At 40.4% G+C, this 18,441-nt stretch overlaps 1 protein-coding gene across 2 annotated transcripts in view; it reads left to right on the forward strand.

The window, feature by feature from the left end:
- Nucleotides 1-18,441, forward strand: part of CMIP (c-Maf inducing protein) — a 130,181-nt gene that overhangs the window by 56,785 nt on the left and 54,955 nt on the right. For both annotated transcript variants that reach the window (XM_086847563.1, XM_086847564.1), the window contains exon 2: nt 13,568-13,693. In XM_086847563.1, coding sequence (XP_086703689.1) covers nt 13,568-13,693 — 126 coding nt within the window. The remainder of the gene's footprint in view (nt 1-13,567; nt 13,694-18,441) is intronic.

Raw genomic sequence — 18,441 nt, forward strand, 5'->3', positions numbered from 1 at the left:
TGCTGATGGTTCAGCTGCTGATTTCTGTCTCCAGATAATGTCAGTCCATACTAATGAATGTCATTTATTGATTAAAATGGTTCATGAGAGGACTGAGATATCAAGGAGTCCTAACTTCAAGTATAATGGCAGAGAAGCTGCTGATCATCTATGTCTGACAGGGCTGGAGTAATTTCTGGGAATAGTCTAATAACTTGCAACCAAGATTCCTGTAGAATCTTTTTGAAGGCATTTTAATTAGATGTTGTGGAGACCAATTGTGTAACGTGAATTATTAGGGAGAAAAGTAAATCCCATAAAACTTTGGTCACCGTGGGTTTTCTTTTCCCCCTGGACCCTGGGCACCTGTGAACTTCAGATGCTCAGAGCAGGTTTAAATGCTGTAAAGAGGACCAGTAGAATTAAGGGTTGTATTCATCCTGCAGCAACTAGTGAAATGTGCGAATTTTGTGCCTGTGTGTATGCCTTAAACATTTTTTGGCACCAAAAGTGTCATCTTCAGCTCTTCTTATCCAACATTTTAATGGTCTGCCATGGCTATTTATGCTTTTGTAAGGTTGATGGACAGTTCTCATAACGTGCCTTGTCAATAGCTCTGTTTATTTGTCACAGCAGTGTGCTACTTCGTTCTCAGCAAGGACAATACAGTTGCCATTCTTCTTTGTTCTAGGATGATTTTTTCCTGCTAGGGAAACTGAATGGGTGCAGCATTAGTCAGGGACCGTAGTTTTTAACGCCTGAGAAGAAACATTGTGATTGTCTAGTCTGATGTCTTCAAAACCTCATCCAGCAAGTTTGGCATTGAATTGTAATTTGCAGCTCACAAGCTTTTCATTCTGTTCATGAATGTGTGACGGAATAAATGACATGTTTAGGGGTTGAATCTCAATTCTTTACTCATGTGATAAAGGTTGTTGCAGTCACTGGTTGTGTGTTTCAATATGTGTCTGCAGTACCTGGGCTTCTGAATAAGGTGCACCAACAATTTTCCTAATAACTTTCCTAAGGTGCTTTTAGTTACTGAAGGACAGTTATGTTTCCCTTCTTCACATGAGTAAAACCTAGTTCAGCTACTGAAATAACCAATTTGAGTTTTCATGATGAAGCCTTTGTTGTTGAAAGTAGCAAGACAGTTTTCTCTCTGCAATGTTGACTTTTGTGTGCATCTGCAGCTGTCTATTTAGAACTGGATGCAATATTTCTAGAGACAATAACATACTTAATCTAGTGCTGGATTACTGCCGAGATTAGATGTGAGGACCGTGTTTTAAGAAGTGCTGTTAGAGTTCAGTGGCATCTACAGTGCATCTGCTGCCACCGAGGCACTGCTGCTGCATCGCTGCCTCTTGCAGAGGTCACAGCATCAGGCTGGAACATTATGCTTCCAGCTTTGTGTCACGACCTCTCAAAGGTTACAATATAATCACAAATGAGCAATATGCTGGTAAGAAATGGAAAAAAACACCCCTTAAAATATTAATAAAAATAAAAGAATAGGAGAGCTGATGACTATATATTTTCTTTGTAAGCGGGCGTGTAGAGGCAGTGAGCTTAGATGAGATTAAAAAAAAAAATGGGAGACAAGACAAGAATTTCAGAGGTGTGGTTTGTCTGGCACTGGTGTTTGTGGCTGGGCTCGTAATGCTCTGATATGCACTAGATACGCTCACAGGCAGTTGCACCTTTGAAAATAAGATGCTCCTCCTTCATACCTAATCCTTGTATCACTGAAATGGCTCCAAATGTACAGTAAAGCCTTTGATCTGTGCTTCGAGAGTAGTACTGGCAGAAAATTATTAGGATTGGCTGCGGAGGTGTTAGGATGTGGGTCAAACTGAAACTTTCTATCAGTACTTTGGATCTGAGTCTGAGTTTGGTTTTATTTTTTGCTTTCCAAAGAACAAGATTTGAGGTTAAGGTTCTGAACTTAAATCTGAAGCAGAGAAGCATTGTCCTCAGTTGTTCTCTGAACTTTTGTGTTGAATTTACAGATACAAAAATCTCAAAAATGTTGGAGTATTTGGAAATCATCTGCTATGCTGTTTACTCTGTTGAATTTGGTTTTGGTTTCTGTTTTATTCATTTCCAGTAAGACCTGGTAATTTGTTGCAAGAAAACAAGAACAGAATCTGATTTGATATTCAAAGATCTATATTTTAAAATTAGATATTTTTCAGAAGCAGTAAACAGACAGGTCTTTCTCAGCAGGATGCAGGGTAGAGAAAAAGACGGAGGTTACTTTATCTCACAAGCTTTGCATTTCCTTTCCAATAATAATACTTCGCTAAAATTACTTGATAATATCTAGTTGAAGCTTGCTGAGCAGTTGGGCCTTTTTCAGAGGTTAAACATGGATGTTGTGCTTTATTTTAGGAGGCTTTATATTTATTTGACCTGTTTCTTTGTCTCTGGGGAAATTAATAAACAAATCTCTATATAAAGCATTCTTCTGTAAAAGATATCTGGAAAGATGTAAGTAGGAAAATGACACTAATTCTTCTTGGTTTTCAGCCCTTCATACTCATTCTGCTCTGGTGGATTTGCTGTTAAGCCACATTTGTCAACATAATAATGCCATGAGAGTCTGTTAGTGCTGTAGTAACATGTAGCCAAGGCAGTTCCTAGGTCACTGTTAAGACTGTGAGCTGTGCAGCAGTGGTGTCATGCAGTGACGTGGTGGCATTTGTAGATTTTAATTACATAGAGGAGGGCAGGAATGCTTATCCCTTTTTTCCATTCCTGCTTTGAGTAAAGCTTATGCAAGCAGTAGTGGGCAAAAAGCAGGATGTGTGTTCAGGTGTAGAGTTCAAACATACACCTAATTTGGAAGCATTTGTATTCTGCTGAAACCAAAATGTCACTGGGGGGAAGCAACTCATGTTTTCATCAGTGTTTAGAGTCTACATCATAATACTCACTGGTGGCTGTAAGTAAGACTGTGATGGATTGAATTCAGATATACAATTAAATGACAATGTACTTCAGTAGTATTGGCTTTCTGTTGGGAAATCTGTGGCCAGTTTAACTTTGGGCAAGCAGTTTGCTAATGACATTCAGATTTCCTTGGTGGAAATTTTTTAGTCTAATAGTAGTAACTGTTCATTGAGGTCAAAGCCATGAACAAGTGCACTTTCTACTCTAACTGGAAAACTCAGTCTTACAAACTTGTGGTTGCAATATTTAAGGTTTTATAGAAATTAGATATTTCCTTTAGAGACAGTAAATAAATTAATACAGTGATCCTGAGAGAAGAAAAGGACGTTGCTGCAGAATTATGCAGAGACAGTGTAATTGAGCTTGAAAAACAAAAACGTAATTGCCAAAGGTGGGAGTTAAAGTTGCAGCCATTGTGCTGACACAGCCTGAAAGTTCAGCTTGTCTTAAAGGCTGGAGTTATTTTAAAACAGACTTTTGATATGAAACTGGAAGGGCGGGTGGGGGGGTGTGGGCAGTTACCCTAATCTATTTTGCAAAGATGCTGTTTTTTCACTGAATGTGTAACTCTCAGGTGTATAAGCCATCTCTGTGTTGATTGACTGTGGGCTACACAACTTTCCCTAACAGCATTTTGGCCTCTTTATGGTCTGAGAATATAAGTAAGGCCAAGTAGACAGGCAGAGGAAGTGCAGAAAGCTGATTTTTCCTGCAGCCTGGGAAACACTTGTATTTCTTTTCACCTTCAGATGTGCATCACTAGCTGCTGGTTGTGTAAGTAACAGGGTTTTTCCAAAACGGCATCACCCAGAGATGCACCTAGATGGTCTGGTGTGTTGTGGGAGCCCCTGGCTTGTCTCTCAAGCAGTAGCAGGGAGGGCAGGTACATCTGTTTCTTTGCCCACGCGTGAGCCCTGTGTCAGAGCATGCAGAGGAAACGAGTGTGTCTTGTTGAGGGCTGAATCATCCTGTTGGAACAGAAAATGCCGTTGGAGGACTAAGGTGGCTTAGTTTTCCAGAACACACTGTGAGACAGAAGAGCAGTGCGTGGTGCATTAGCTCCTGATAAACAGGGCTTCTCTGGGAGGCATCTCTTCAAAGCTGTGTGCCCTGGGATCCCTGGGGGAACTATTGCAATTCCTTGGAATTCTTCTCCAGCCTTTCGGGAGCCACCCAGATGAAAGGGTTTGCCAGTTTCACAGTGCCTAATTGTAGGGCTGTTCTCTGTTCTGCTTTTCAAAGTGTGTCTGTGGAGATGACGATAAGGACACCTTTCTTGAAAACGTAATTTGCTGGACTATTACATGTATTGAAACAAAAAGTTTGCTAGTTGGGTTTGCCAGTTTCATACCACTTCATTCACCATGATCACAATGCCTTTGTGATTTCAGCTAAATATTTGATTCCTTTTTTTCTTAAACCAAAGCATCACTTTCCTTTGCATAGTAAGAGAACTTAAAAAGGTAATTTAGGTTCTAACTAATGTTCTGTGCCCTCTCCATTATGCATTTCCCAGTTAACTGACACTTTTCTCCAATATTTACTCTGATATTTCACTGCAGTTGCCCTCTCCTCCATTCCCTGTCTCCCTTCCTCAGAGGTATTACACATACTTCAGTCAGTTCTATTTAAATAGCAGCACTCCCTCCCAGTACAAACAGCCAGTCAGATGTTAAACACTGAGGGAGACCAGCAGTGGAGGAGGTACCGGCTGGTTCCAGGCTCTGCAGGAGAGTTCCTGCTGTAGGGGGGGAAAGGGCATTTTCTGTTCGTGTCATTCCATAGTGCTCAGAGACAGAATCAGGGGGAAATCACTGCTGCAGACATGAGAGATGAATCCCACTTTATTTTAAGTAGACCTACCCAAGTTATTGTAGAAGGTAAGACAGGTCAGACAAAGCACTGTCACTTTAAGCACGTTTTCCCACCTCCTCCTGTAGCAGAAGGTGATTCCAAATGGCTCTGACTCATCCCCAGGAGGTGCCTGTTGGTTTTTTTTTTCCTAATAACAGTGTGAGTTAGTGAGTCTGTCATTAACAGGATATCTATAGCTTTTTTGAAGGCTTTGCTGCATGTCCTTTCTCTTTATGTACAGCACAGAGCTGTGTTAATATTTTTCCTGGGAACTCAAGACTTGCTCATACTTTCTCCAAAAACCATGAGATTAGAGCATTCCCTATTGGGAATTCAGAAGCTTAGTTGGGTTACTGCACTCCCTGTTCTGTACTTATTCATCAAATTGAGATTGGATGTGGTTTCCTGGGAACTGCAGGGTTAAGGGTGCATTAAAAAGAAAAGGAAAAATTTGTTAATGGAAATTGCTTGACTATATTACAGTGTCTAAGGTATTCATTGTTCTACAGGCAAAAGGCATGGATGTGATACGTAATATTGGAGAATGCTTCTTGAAATAAAAAGGAGAACTTAATGTGTATTTTACTTATGCTGTGTTTAATTTTACAACAATTTAATTTCTTGTAAATAAATTGTAGTAAGAAATGAGCTGGTATGAGCATTGTGGAGGTGGTGAGAACTGTCAGTATTACAGAGTCCATGATTCAGATTCTGTATTTCTAATGGGACCTGAGATCCTGGATAGCTCAGCTTCTTAAAAAATCAGTAATTTACACTTGCATGCCCATTCAGGTTTGACTTCATATTCCCTGGTGACAGAGGTGAATGTGTTGCTTCCCTCACAACTGCCTTCAGCCTTTTTGGTTTGTAAAACCCTAAAATTTTCCATGGGAGGAGCAGATCCTTGCACAGTGGAGGTGACCCTGCTGATAACAAATGTGGTTTCCTTCTTCACCTTTTGTTGACCTAACAGAGATAGTGAGCAGCAGGTCTTTGGGGATCTGTAACCCAGAAGTAAAAACCACTTCAAGTGCAAGGATGATCTGCAGTAGGAACGTACTCTTGCCAGTACCTAAACCGGTTCTGAAAAACCCAGCTGCACAGAGGTCTCCTGTTCACAGTTCACACCAGCTTCCAGTTATTCAATAAACTGATTATCCAGGTGCCACCTTTGTATTTGAAACCAGCTGATGACCTCTCATTCCCAGCTCTCAGGGCTGCCCCTGGTTAAAGCAGTCATTAAAGGGTGGCATTTTAATCTAGCATCCATTGTGTGTGCTTGGTCGGAAATCCTTACACGTAACCCTCTCTCCTCTCTCATTTAGCAGCACTTGATGCATTTCATGGAGTGTGACACAGCTGATTTGTTGAAAGAGAATTGATAATAGAGAGCAGCCTTGAACAAGGATGCGGTTTTGTTTTCTGTTAAATCATCGTTGCTATAGTGACCTAAGATCTGTTTAGCACTCAGCAGGTATATCATATTCTGGGCAAAAGTTGGGGAGTTTTCAATATTCCTCTAACAACTGTCTTACAGAAGTGGGTGTGTGTACAGTCTTTCTGCAAGAAGTTTCTGGTTCTCTTACTGCTGCTCCTGTGAGTACCTGCTGTATTTTGGCTGGCCGTGTCCCTTCCTTGATGAAGTAATTTCAAGGAAGTTTGATAAATAACATACCATCTTGTCAAGGTTGGGGGATATTTCTTCTCAAAGAAGAATTTCATGGACTGCAGTGATAAATGCAAAAATATGGAGAATATGAACCATGCTAAGGAGTGGTCGTTCTTATGAACTGGTGACCCAGTTTTGGAGGAGGAGGAAGGGGATGTTTTTGAAGCTGATTCACATGGTTGGAGTCAGGAAGTCTGAGTTCTTCTCCCGCATCTCTCAGGCTTCTAATGTTCCCACAGGTGTGATCAAGAGCATAGTGCAGCTGTAACCTTCACTGAGATTTTCCTCTCAGCTGGAAAGTGGGGAATAGTAATTCTGCTCTTTGAGTTCTTTACATTACTTGGGAGGTGTTGAAGCCTTCGGTGCACACTTGGAGAGTTGCTGCTCCAAGCAGAGGTGCTCCACCTGGCAGGGCAGTCAGACCAGTGTCTGTGAAGGTCTCACTGTGTCTGGCACACAGTGTCAAACACAACTCCTCCCTTTCCACTCTGATTTCTGGCCTGGGACCAATTCCTGCCCCTTGGCAATGATCTGGCAGATTTGGCCACTATCTCAGCGGCAAACTGTGGTCAGCTCCAGCTCTGCAGTGGGGCAGGTGCACCTGGCAGCATGTCCTCGTTCCTGTTAGCAAAGGTCTGACAGCAGGAGACAACATTTCTTAGATAGGCTTGACCTTAGAGCTTTTTGGACACCAGCATGGCAACCAATTTAACATTCAGCCCTACTGGAAGTCTCAGGAGGAATTCCCCTTGCCATGTTAAGCTGGCCAGAGAGAAATGGTTGAATTCTTACAGGCTGTTTAGACAAGATCATCTTGATAATGGGCCTCTTTGGAAAGTCTTCAAGTCTTATTTTACTCCCAGAAATTGAAATAAGTGAACCTTCAGAAGTGCTCCTTCACCTGAGTTTGACAATAAAACAGAAGAATGCCCTTGTTTTTTTTTTTAAAAAAAGAGTGTATATGAATTTCAGCTAAATAATACATTTTTCCTGCTTATTTGACTCTCCTGTCATGGTACATATTCCATTACATGACCTGATTTTCCCTTTCTCTTAATAATGAACTTCTGTGTTTTTAATTTGCTTCAGATCTGAATTAATTTGAAGTTCTTCCCACTGCTGGTGTCTGCTGCACAGGTTTTACATATTTTAAGCTTGTATGTCCTAATGTTGATACCAGTTTTTTCTTGTCAGTTCTTTGATGGACAGTTTTGGCCTGTCCCTTTACTAAAGCTCTGCAGAACTGATATTTCAGCCCCACTGCAGATTGGAAGGTTTTTTTTTTTCTGCATGGTGTGGGGTAAGCTGTTTCTTACTGGCAGCTCTTATATTTTTATCAGTTTTGTAAGGTTAATTAATTCAACAGCCTCCAGTCTTGGTTGTCTTAAATATTTAGAGGAAAGAAAGAGATTCATGCACATTTTTGCTGCTGAGCTAGATTTGGTTGAACTTCTTTTGGATTTCTGAGTTAAGATTCCCAGCTGGTATAAGTCAGTGAAGTTCCACGGATTTATTTTGGATGACCAGCTCTGTGGAGAATGTGGTCTTCCTCAATTAAATCTTGTCACTGAACCTGATCTACTTTGCACTGAACATATGACAGTTGCTGCTGTATTTTTGTGTAGAGAATGTGGGATATATTTCTGCTATCTTTTATCTCTGTGTAGCTATAAAGAAAGACAGGTGTGTGTGTGTACATTTATACACACACAGACATGCATGGATGTTTACACACACAGTCACCCACAGACAGAGAATTGTGCTGGAAAACCCCCTCCCTCTTTTTCCTCTCATCACTACTGAGTTAATACACCCTGGACTTTGACTGGCATGGAACCTCTCTGAAGATTTGGGTCACAGTGCCCAAATTTGTTTCCATCTACCAAAAATTTTCATACCCAGCCAACCAAAGCCCCACCAAGCATCAATACCCAACTTGAAGATATTTAGGAACAATGCAGCTCCAAGCAGAAACAGTTTAGATTTGACCCATGGGGACACCCCGTGGGTCCTTGGGTTTAGCACCCATTTCACTACACAGAGCAGGTGGAATCTTTTCTTTTGGTCCAACACATAAAACCACCTACTTACCTGGAGTACCTGGAATGGTGATGATGGGCAAGTTGGGAGGCCGGGAAGTCTGATGGATTAGATGAGAACGTTGGTCTAAGAAAGCTCAGAAATACTTTAGTGTAGTTTTGGGGCAGAGTTGGGTGTCTCCTTGCTGTTACTCTTCTTGTCTGTTTTACCAGGTTAATCTCTGCGAGATTAACATTGACTCTCTCAAGTCATTGTGACAGGTGAGCGTGGTAGTAAATTCTTCCATGTCAAGAAGAAGACAAATTGTACTGTACTGCATATTGTGGCATAGTACTACTAATTGCTGAACTTGATAAATGTCTTCTAATAGGCTCTGTAGTTAATGAGAAAAGATGTTAATTGCCCTTATCTGAAATATCTATATTTGCAAGGACATTCTCTGGAGCCATGGATGTCTTCTAACAGAGATTTATTTCAAACCAGCCATTGTTTTCAGCAGTTTTGGAGTCCATTACCATTCAGTATCAACTGAATTGTCTCCACCCCCATCAACGTTTTGAGAACAATCAGCTCTTCCTATGTGTTATTTAGTAGGATGTTATTTGGGTATGGAAAACTTACATGTGATACCGCATGCTCTGCATCCTGGGCTACAGCAGGAGAATGGCTCATTCCTAAGAGCAGCCAAGAGAGAAATAAACACCTGACAGCAGAAGAGAAAGGGTCTGCAATAGCCCCATTTCCATCCCACTTCCTGCAATGAGTATTTAATTGGGAAAATCATTCTCCGTTGTTGTGTTGGTGAGAGTTGTCAGTCTAATTATGTTTTAATGCAAATAACCATCTCTATTTGTAGAATTCATATTTTCTAGATACTTTCTTTGGAAAATATGCAGCTGAAGATTTAGTGCATTATTATATGAGTAAGATCATACAAGCCTCATATTAACAATGGACGTCACGATTATTCTTTCCCTTTTAGAATTTCCTCTGGAAACAAGTGGGCAGATCTTTGCATTATTGAGTAGTTTGCTGCTTGTTGCTGACTTTTCCCAGAAACACAAGAGAAAACCAGGCTTACGCAGGAGCCTACATGTTCTTCCAGTTTTGACAGCGCTGGATTCCCCTAAGATTTGATTTGTAGTAGGATTTGGTATGTGCCTATTCTGGTGCAAAGTTTCAGAGCTGTATGATTAATAAATCTTTATGGAACTGAAAAAAAGACCAAGTTCTCACTGAGGTTAAAACATACCTGATTTCCCAGCAGAGAAGCTGAGTGTTTCGTTAGGGAATTAAGGGGCTAATGGGAAGAGGAAAATGTTTCCTTGTGGGGTTTTTGTTTGTTGTAATAAATTGCATTTTCCTTTATGAATCTCTTATATTTTTCAGAACATGTTCAACAGCAAACAGCCAGAAGTTCAAGCTGTAACTGTAAATCTGTAAGCTGACATATGTAGATTCTCTGGCCAAACATTCTTAAGTCAGGATTAATTTTGTAGAGTGAGGTAGAAAAGTCCATTATCTTGCTTCATTTCATAGATATCAGACTTTGCCAGGAAATATAAATCTCCTTTCAAAAATGACAACTATAAAAATAAGAGTTACGATTTTTTTAAATAAAGGCATTTTCAACTGAACTTGACATCTTGCTGCTCAAGACACTGTGGCTTTAGACTGTCTGATACCAATAATTAAACTGAAGTATTCAGGTCCTCAGCTCCCCGTTCTGAATCATATGCTGCCCCTATGTTGTTAACATACTATTTTCTGTTTTGTGTCAGAAATGGGGCTGAAGGAGCTCAAAAGTAATCTGGCAAAAGCTGGATGGATTCCCTGATCTGCCTGACACCAAAGCCAGACAAATATTTTTGTGGGCAGAGAGAAAGTGGGTGGATGGAAATGGGAATGCTGCTTAAGACTAGTATTGATGCCAGATGCTTCATGGTGACCCACTGAGGATCTATCTCATTTGAGGTATTTTCAGACCTCTGAATCCACATTTCTGGCCTTGCATGTTGTTCTAATTTGACTTTCCCATGGAGAGACCTGAAGGTGAGGATACAGCTTCTGGGGGTGGGTGCAAGCAAGACCAGTGCAACATGAGAACGTGCAGCGCTTATTTATCAACCACAATGATTCACTGTGATTGACGTTCACATACCTGAATGTCAAAATAACCTGTGTTTTAAGAGAAACTAGTGACTCAGGCTGTGGTTTTACCTCAGGCTGTTTCCTGATAAATGGCTGAACTGTGCTTGGTCTTGAGAAAACAGTGCTGAGGAACACGGCCTCTGTCCTTACATCTGTGTGCATGGAGAGGTTAGGGAGAGGACACCTTTGTGTGGGGCTGACCTTCCCCTTGTGAGTGCCGTGGTCTGTGTGAGGAGCACCACAACTCTCTGAGCTCAGGTCTGATGACAGCCTCTGCTTTGGTGCTTCTTCAGGGCATTTCTGCTCAGCCCTGATGTGGGAGCATGGTCCTCAGTGTTGGACAGCACAGTTTAAAGGATTGCTATAGAGTGATAAATCATCGTGCTTTAGAATCTCTCAGTTGTGAAACAGAGGTGAAGCTGCCTGGAACTGGTTTTCAGAACTGAAAATATTTCACTTCTTAGAACATGGTGTCTTTAGTGAAAGCAGAAGCAATGCATGTGATGATGCTTACAGGGATTGAAGTATGTTTAGGCTGCTCATTTTTTGAGTAAGATGGCCAACAACTGTGTGTCTGTAGTATAGCTAGATGGAAGGTGTGGACATGGGATCATATGAATGCTACATAAAGTACCTCATTGGCTTTCATTTAGAGTGATTGACCATCTGCATAATTCCATCTTATGGTTTTAGGTAGCCTTCCCATCCTTGGCAAACTGCAGAACTCTGCTCCTCCATTCACTTTAAGGAAAGGGACTGTCCTGTGAGAAGAATTTTATGCCTGGGATGAAATCACTTGTGTATGGCTACAGAGCTGTGGTTGAACTGGCTCAGTTGTCTTTAATGCTGTTTAAATGGATGATTTAAGGTATAGGAGAAGCTTCTCTTGGGAACAGATTCTGTGAGAATTCCTCAAATCCTCTTTGAAGTTAATGGAGGGTATTAAGGGCAGTCAGCACCTTCTCAAAAGAGAAATTTAAATTACTTTGATTCATTTCATTTTATATTTGCATTAACTGGTTCAGGATTTCTCCCTTCTCCAGCCTTTCAGAGCATGTTTTTGATAACTTTGCCCCCTGAGCATACTAGATTTTTTGTTGGCTGTTTTGATATTTTTCCCTGAGTGTTGTAATGCTGATTACCAAAGGATCTCGGGCCTTTGGCTTCCTGTGAGAACGAGATAATTACTCTCCAGTAGGCAGCGCATGACGTATAGTATCAGCATTAAGCCACTGGGATTCCAGTCACTAGTGTAGAACAATATTGTGGGTAAATGAATAAGCAGAAGTTTATCATACTTCCTGCATAACAAGGGTTTTGTTAAAGAGACAGTGAAAATTGTTTTCACCCAGGACTGGTGCAAAATGAGCACTGCAGCAACAACTGTTAGGGAAAAAGATATTGAGGTTGAGTTCTGTGGCTCACTGGATTTTTCTTGCTGAAAAGACAGTTGAATTCTTGTAGCAGCAAAGGTGGGTGACAGGGCTGTCACTGCATTTTTGGTGGATGACGTTTATGGGCTTAGGAACATGTATGAAGTGTATAACTGTAAAGTACGGTTTCCAGATGCACCACCTACTTAACTTATGGAAGAAAGTTGTACCAATTAGAAGTAGAGACGCTCCAAATGCAATTTGCTTATTTCACACTCGCCCCCAGGAATCCTGTGTTATGATTTTAGGAGTTGGCCCTGTTTGACCCTGAAATAGATGTGGTTTCTCCCTTGCCTTCGTTTTTTCAAGACTGTCAGTTAAAAATAACTTCTGTATTGGGCACAGTGGGAGTGAGTTTGAGAAGTTGAAGTTATATGTAAATCAGTAATAGTGAGAAAATAATTCATAAATGTAATGAGCTCTGTTCTCTTGAAAGACATGGTCAAGTCTATGGTTTATCCAGGAGATGGGATTAATTATTTTTGTATGAAAATAGTTTCTGTGCCACAGCAATACCGATCTGTTCACTTATGCTGTAGCACAACGAAGTAAATGATGTCTTTGGAGGACTTCTGTTAAATATTCAATTATTTTAAAAATTACTTGCATAAAGTACAGTGTATGAATGCATACTCAATAGATGCACAGCTATAGCACTGTGTATTTACTGAGTTTAAGACATAATTTCATGTGTGCTTGCATAGATACATTTATATTTCAGCTTATCTCAGAGATAATCGTACTTCTGTAATACCTAAGAATTACAGGGATACTAATAAGGAGTTTCATGTTTAAGATTTTTTTTCCTGCAACTATCAGTTTGTATTGTACATTTAATTGCAAAGTGCAGTTACTTATTTATGTTTTAATTGTGGCTTTAATTTTAAACTGGACATCAGCACTCTCTGCAGGAAACTTACCTGTAGGCCAAGATGAGTATGTTGGTTGCTTTGCTTTTGGTTGAGTCTAAGACTTGAGGCCTGTATCTTTGGAGCCCCAAGAACAACTGTCAAATGAAGGAGTCTGGCGCTTGATGATGTGGTTGATCAAAATTGCAGCTGGGGAGAAGAGCAAGGATGTGTGGAATAAAGCAACCTTGCTATGGGACAGTGCCAATCTGTCTGTGATTGAGATGCTGCTCCATGCATTGAGAGCATGGACAGACCCCTTCATAGCTCAGCTCAACCTGGAATTAGGTTCCATTGAGTTTTGGGTCCAGGGCAGTTTGGCATTTGTTTATTTCGGGCACCTTGGATGGCTGGTTTGATTTGGTTTTGTTTTTATGTGAGTGATCTTAACACTTGAATGAGTTGAAGGAAGGGGGCTCTCTTGAATGACCTGGGTAGGAATTTTGCTTTTCAATTAGATTTCGCAGATATTTTCAATACCAAGAATATTTTCATAATGTTGTTCTTACTTTGAAATTGTGAAACTTATGATGGCTAAGTAAACATTTTTTTTTCCTTTCTCCTTTGTTTTCTTGCAGCCAACTGGGTACATGGAAAACTCTATTTCCTACAGTGCTATTGAAGATGTTCAACTGCTCTCCTGGGAGAATGCCCCTAAGTACTGTTTACAGCTCACAATCCCGGGGGGTACTGTCCTACTTCAGGTACAGTAAACATAAAAGTGCAACTTTCTTTCCCTCTTACTGTGAATCTCCTTCAACTTCTTTCTGTTTCCTGTGCATGAAGTCTTAATTAGATTGACTCAGAAAAGGCATAGAACTTGGTGCTGTCAAATTATCTAACCACCAGAAAATTCGTGATTTTCTCAGGTGATTGCAAGGGTGATAGCTCTGAAACTGTTTGTGGTGTTTAACACTCAGAATGGAAATTTTCGGCCACAGTGATTAAATCTTCTTGCTGGATTTGTGCAACAAAGTAGTAGTCTGTGTAAAGGCACATTGATACAGGCCTGGAATGATTGTATTTTTACATGTAGTCCTATTCCTGCATGAAAAAAAGTTAAAAGTTTCATCCTTGAATTCATATAGGAAACCCAGGACTTGCACTGGAACTGGCAGATGCCTATTTTTAAAAGATAATAAATCTTCACTGAAATATTTCAGTATATTTGTATGGATGTCTATATATGCTGGTTCTCTGAAGTGTTGTTTTCAAACAGAAGATACTGTGTTTACATTATTCCAGATTTCTTCATCCACTTGTGAGGCTTTATAGGCCCTGTTAGGTCACTGCAAGTTTTAATGACAGAAAAGCACTCCATAGCAATGAGCTTTGGAAATACTCTGGAGTAAGTAGGAAAAGCTGCATGGCCCTCAAAGAACTTTGAAAGGTCATAACTTAAAAATACCAAACTGGCTTCAACTTAACTCTTGCATGGTTCTCTCTTATGTTTTTCAATGTTCTTTGTTACCCTTTGGGATTTTACTGTTTCAGTTGATTACATAGCCATGACTATGTTCTATATGCATTTCATCCAGGTAGGACTGTAAGTGAAAGGTAGGAAGATAAGCTATCATTTCCCAATAGCTAGATTAGGATCCTCATTGTTGAAATATTGAAATCTTCCTTGATAATGCATTAATGGAATTAATTAGACAGAAAATGGTCTCAGTTTCCCAAGTTGGATGATTTTCTCATGATAACTGTGATTCTGCTTTTTCAATAAATTTCCCTAGTAGTGCTGGCATTTATGTTTGTATCTATTTCAACAGATGGAGTAGTTACACCTGCCTTTCCAAATTCTGTTTCCAAGCTTTTATTCTGTAGTTTATGGCAGCTGCCTTTTTGGGTCTGCTTAATGGGGTACAAGATAAAGATTGCACCCACAGCTTCCTGCTGAGTGGAAAGGAAATTGGGAGGGTAGGCAGGCTGTAATCTGGAGCAGCCTGACATTTGTCTCTTTAAAAAAAAAAAAAAAAAGGAAAAAGAAAATAACAACAAACCAAATGCATAAATAGTTAAGTTTGTGAAACAGCAACATCTTAGCATGGATACTTTGGTATTTTCTTCAGAAAGATTGGTGTCTTTATGTAACCTCACAGAAACTCATAAAGAAGTGGAGTGAGCTGGACTCCTGTTTATTGCTGCCTGGCTGAGCACTCTGGATCAGATTACATTATAACTATGGGAATTTCAACATAATTCAAAATACAAACTATAAAAAATGTTTTTAATATGACTTGGTCCTTGGTAGTATCTTGATTCATCAGATGTGGTCGATTGGAGGGAGTATAAAATTAGATTTCCCTTATACAGTTGTAATGTGTATTCACAAATCCAAAACAGTTCTCATAGTTGTGTTTAGTCTGCTGAGGAAATCAAGTTGAAAAAGCTGGATTTATGAGGTAGTTGAGTCTAGCAGAAATTCTCTAGTATATGTAACAAAGAGTAGAGGTATCCAAAAGATACTTTAACTGAGGAGCTGGGAAAGTAGCCCTTGCATAGTTCATTTATTTCCAGATATCCGAGAGACTTCAATACATCTCTGGAAAATTGTGACTTCCTTTTTTTTATGAAATCATTCTGCCCTGCTAATCTGAGCAGCAGCATGCTCTGATGTCATGTCCAGCTCTACTATCAGGAAGTGTATGATAGAGGAGCAAGTCAAACTAGTCCAAAACATGTTTCTTCTAAAGTGCACTTTTGCTGAAACCTGAAATTTTATTGTTTTCCAAAGCATTTAAATAAGGTGTAAAAAAACCCAGAACTATACATATATATATGTCTGTGTATATATATATATGTAAAAAATTCTCAGTTAACTGTTTTGACTACCCCAAATTTATTTCATATTTCTTATGAATAGAAATTTTATATTTTGATCTATGTTTTTGCACATGCTGCACTGTAAATTATTAAATACTATGGGGTATTATTGACATCATTTGATATAAAACAAAACAGTTTAGTACTTTGAATCACAGACTTTCCCAGTTTTTCATTTTTGAGAAAAATTTAAGATTCCAATTTCTGCTTCACTTAAGGCAACATGGATTTATGAAGGGCTGGTCCTGCTTGACCAACCTGACCTCCTATGATAAGGTGACCTGCTTAGTGGGTTAGGGAAAGGCTGTGAAGATTTAGATTGGCTGTTATGAAAAATTCTTCCCCAAAAGTGTTCTCAGGGCATAGGCTGCCCAGGGAAGTGATTGAGTCACCATCCCTCAAGTGTTTGAAAGATGTAGATGTGGTGCCTGGGGACATGGCTTAGTGGTGAGCTGGGTTAGATGTTGGATTTGATCTTAGAGGTATTTTCTAACCTAAACTATTCTGTGTGAGATGCCACAGGAGAGCCCCTGTCCATGTTCAAGTTTTCATCCCCTCTGTCTGCTGTCACCAGGGTCTATTTCTGGCTTATTAGTGCACAGTAATGAGTCAGAGAGGGAAGAGTGCCATTGCCTTTCCTTACATCATCCCAAAGCCCTCCCATGGCAACACTGACCCATCCCAACCTATTTTAACACATGAAATCTGTCAGGCAGCACCGGAGGTGATGCAGCTCCTCTTAGGAAATTAGATCATGATAACAGGACGTGTCTACCTGAGTTTCAGAGGAAGACTTGGTTCTCAAGCAGCTTAATCCGGGCTGGGTTCACATTTAAAAGACATTTTCATGTGTGGAGTTCTTCCCAATTCAGTGTTTGTTGAATAAGCACAGCTATCTGAGCATTTCACTGCCTGGCATTTGGGGATTCCTATTGTCCCCTGTGGGAGTCAATGACAATCAGTTTTCTGGGGATCACAGACTGTCAGTTTTCTAGATATGCTGAGGGCTTGTGTTTTCTTTCCCCCTGCCAAATGATGATGTGGCCCCTGGTCCTTTCCATGAGCAGCAATCAAAATCTCAGATATTTTTTCTTCCCTCCGGTTGGGATAGCAGGTGTGAAAGAAGGTGTTACTGAAACTGGCTCATAGGCCACAAACTCTTCAGGCTGGGAAATGGGAGCTAAATTTAGCTTTTGATGAAGTGTGAGCTCTTTAGTATCAGGAATAGCAGGGCCTCCTTGAGCTGGGCTAGGCTTCTGCTCTTCTGCTTTCCCTTTGTAAAGCACAAGGTGTGATTATGGTGGTGTGTGGATGATTGTGAAGAGGATGCTACCCTTGATAGTGAAATAACTGGAAGAACCTTTTGAAATAGATTGAAAAAAACCTTACAGTATAATTTCATGATCTGCTAAACACCAAATGTAGGAAGAGTACCAGGAAAAAGGCTTTGGTATTTCAGTCATGACAGTACTGCCTTGCTTTCCTGTGGTGTCCTTTCTTTTAGCCTTAAAGCCACCACTTCCATTCCCTGTCGGTTGTGTTGTTTTATTCATTTCTTGGCAATCGAGTGTAGTCAGAAGGAAAAACAAACAGAGCAGGAAGGCTTGACAAGCACAACAGTCACACGTTCACTCGGTGCTTGACCACGCTGTTTGTGCCAGGGAGTCCCCACGGTAAATGTTTCCATTGGGTTTGCAGTAATCCTTTATTTTAGTCTCCTTGGAGAACCTGCCTTTTGTTTTATGTGCCAGCCCAGCCAATGCTGCCAGTATGGAGAGGTCATTCAAGGACCACAACCCAGCAGAGGCAGGGAATATTTTAAGGAGGAAAAGGGCATTTCTAACAATTCTCATCAAATCCTGGGTTCAGCCAGGAGAGTGGCAGGTTTCCCTTGCAGGTCTGCCCAAGTCAGAGGTGCAACACTGGGATCTGCATCAGCACTGTGAAGGTTTTGTACAGCTGTGTGCATGCCATGGGGCTTGGCTTCCTGCAGCCTTGGGACACTCTGCTGTTCCCATGACTGATAATAAATGGGGGCAGATGTGCTGTTTTATGAGTCCTAGTAATGAATATCTGCTGGAAAAAAAGCATAACAAAACCTCCATCCTTCTGACCAGAAAGCAAGTGAGGGGGAGAGAGAATCACAGAATAAACTCATGAAGAGTCAAAGCCAAAATCTGGCTCATCAAATCCCATTTATTGCCACATCTTTTCAGATGGCAAAATCCCCTAGAAGCATATGTGTGAAGGACTCTGTTGCAAGGGATAACTTGGGAAGAGTTTGCTACGTAGACAAGTCTGTTCTTGTATTCTTCTGAATAACACACATGCCAGTGGCAAGGGATGTTGTGGTAATTTACTGTTAAAGGAATGGCAGAGGTCTTCACCATAATTTTTAGAGTGCTCTGTTTCTTGCAGAGTTTCAGGTGTTCTGTTCCTCAGTGCCACACAGGTTCCTATTTAGTCTCCTCCTTGCCTGGCTACAAATTTTTGCAGGGGCTGTTAACACTGGCATGAAGCAAGTGTTTGGTTTCCTATTTTTGTGAGCAAAAAGAAAAACTTGCCTTTAAAATGTTCACTGCTTTTTAATGATAAACTTGTATTCCTACTCATTGACTAAGAAATG

The sequence above is a fragment of the Cyanistes caeruleus genome, chromosome 12 (genome assembly GCF_971803275.1).
Source record: "Cyanistes caeruleus chromosome 12, bCyaCae1.hap1.1, whole genome shotgun sequence".
In the NCBI taxonomy this organism is placed as follows: domain Eukaryota; kingdom Metazoa; phylum Chordata; class Aves; order Passeriformes; family Paridae; genus Cyanistes; species Cyanistes caeruleus.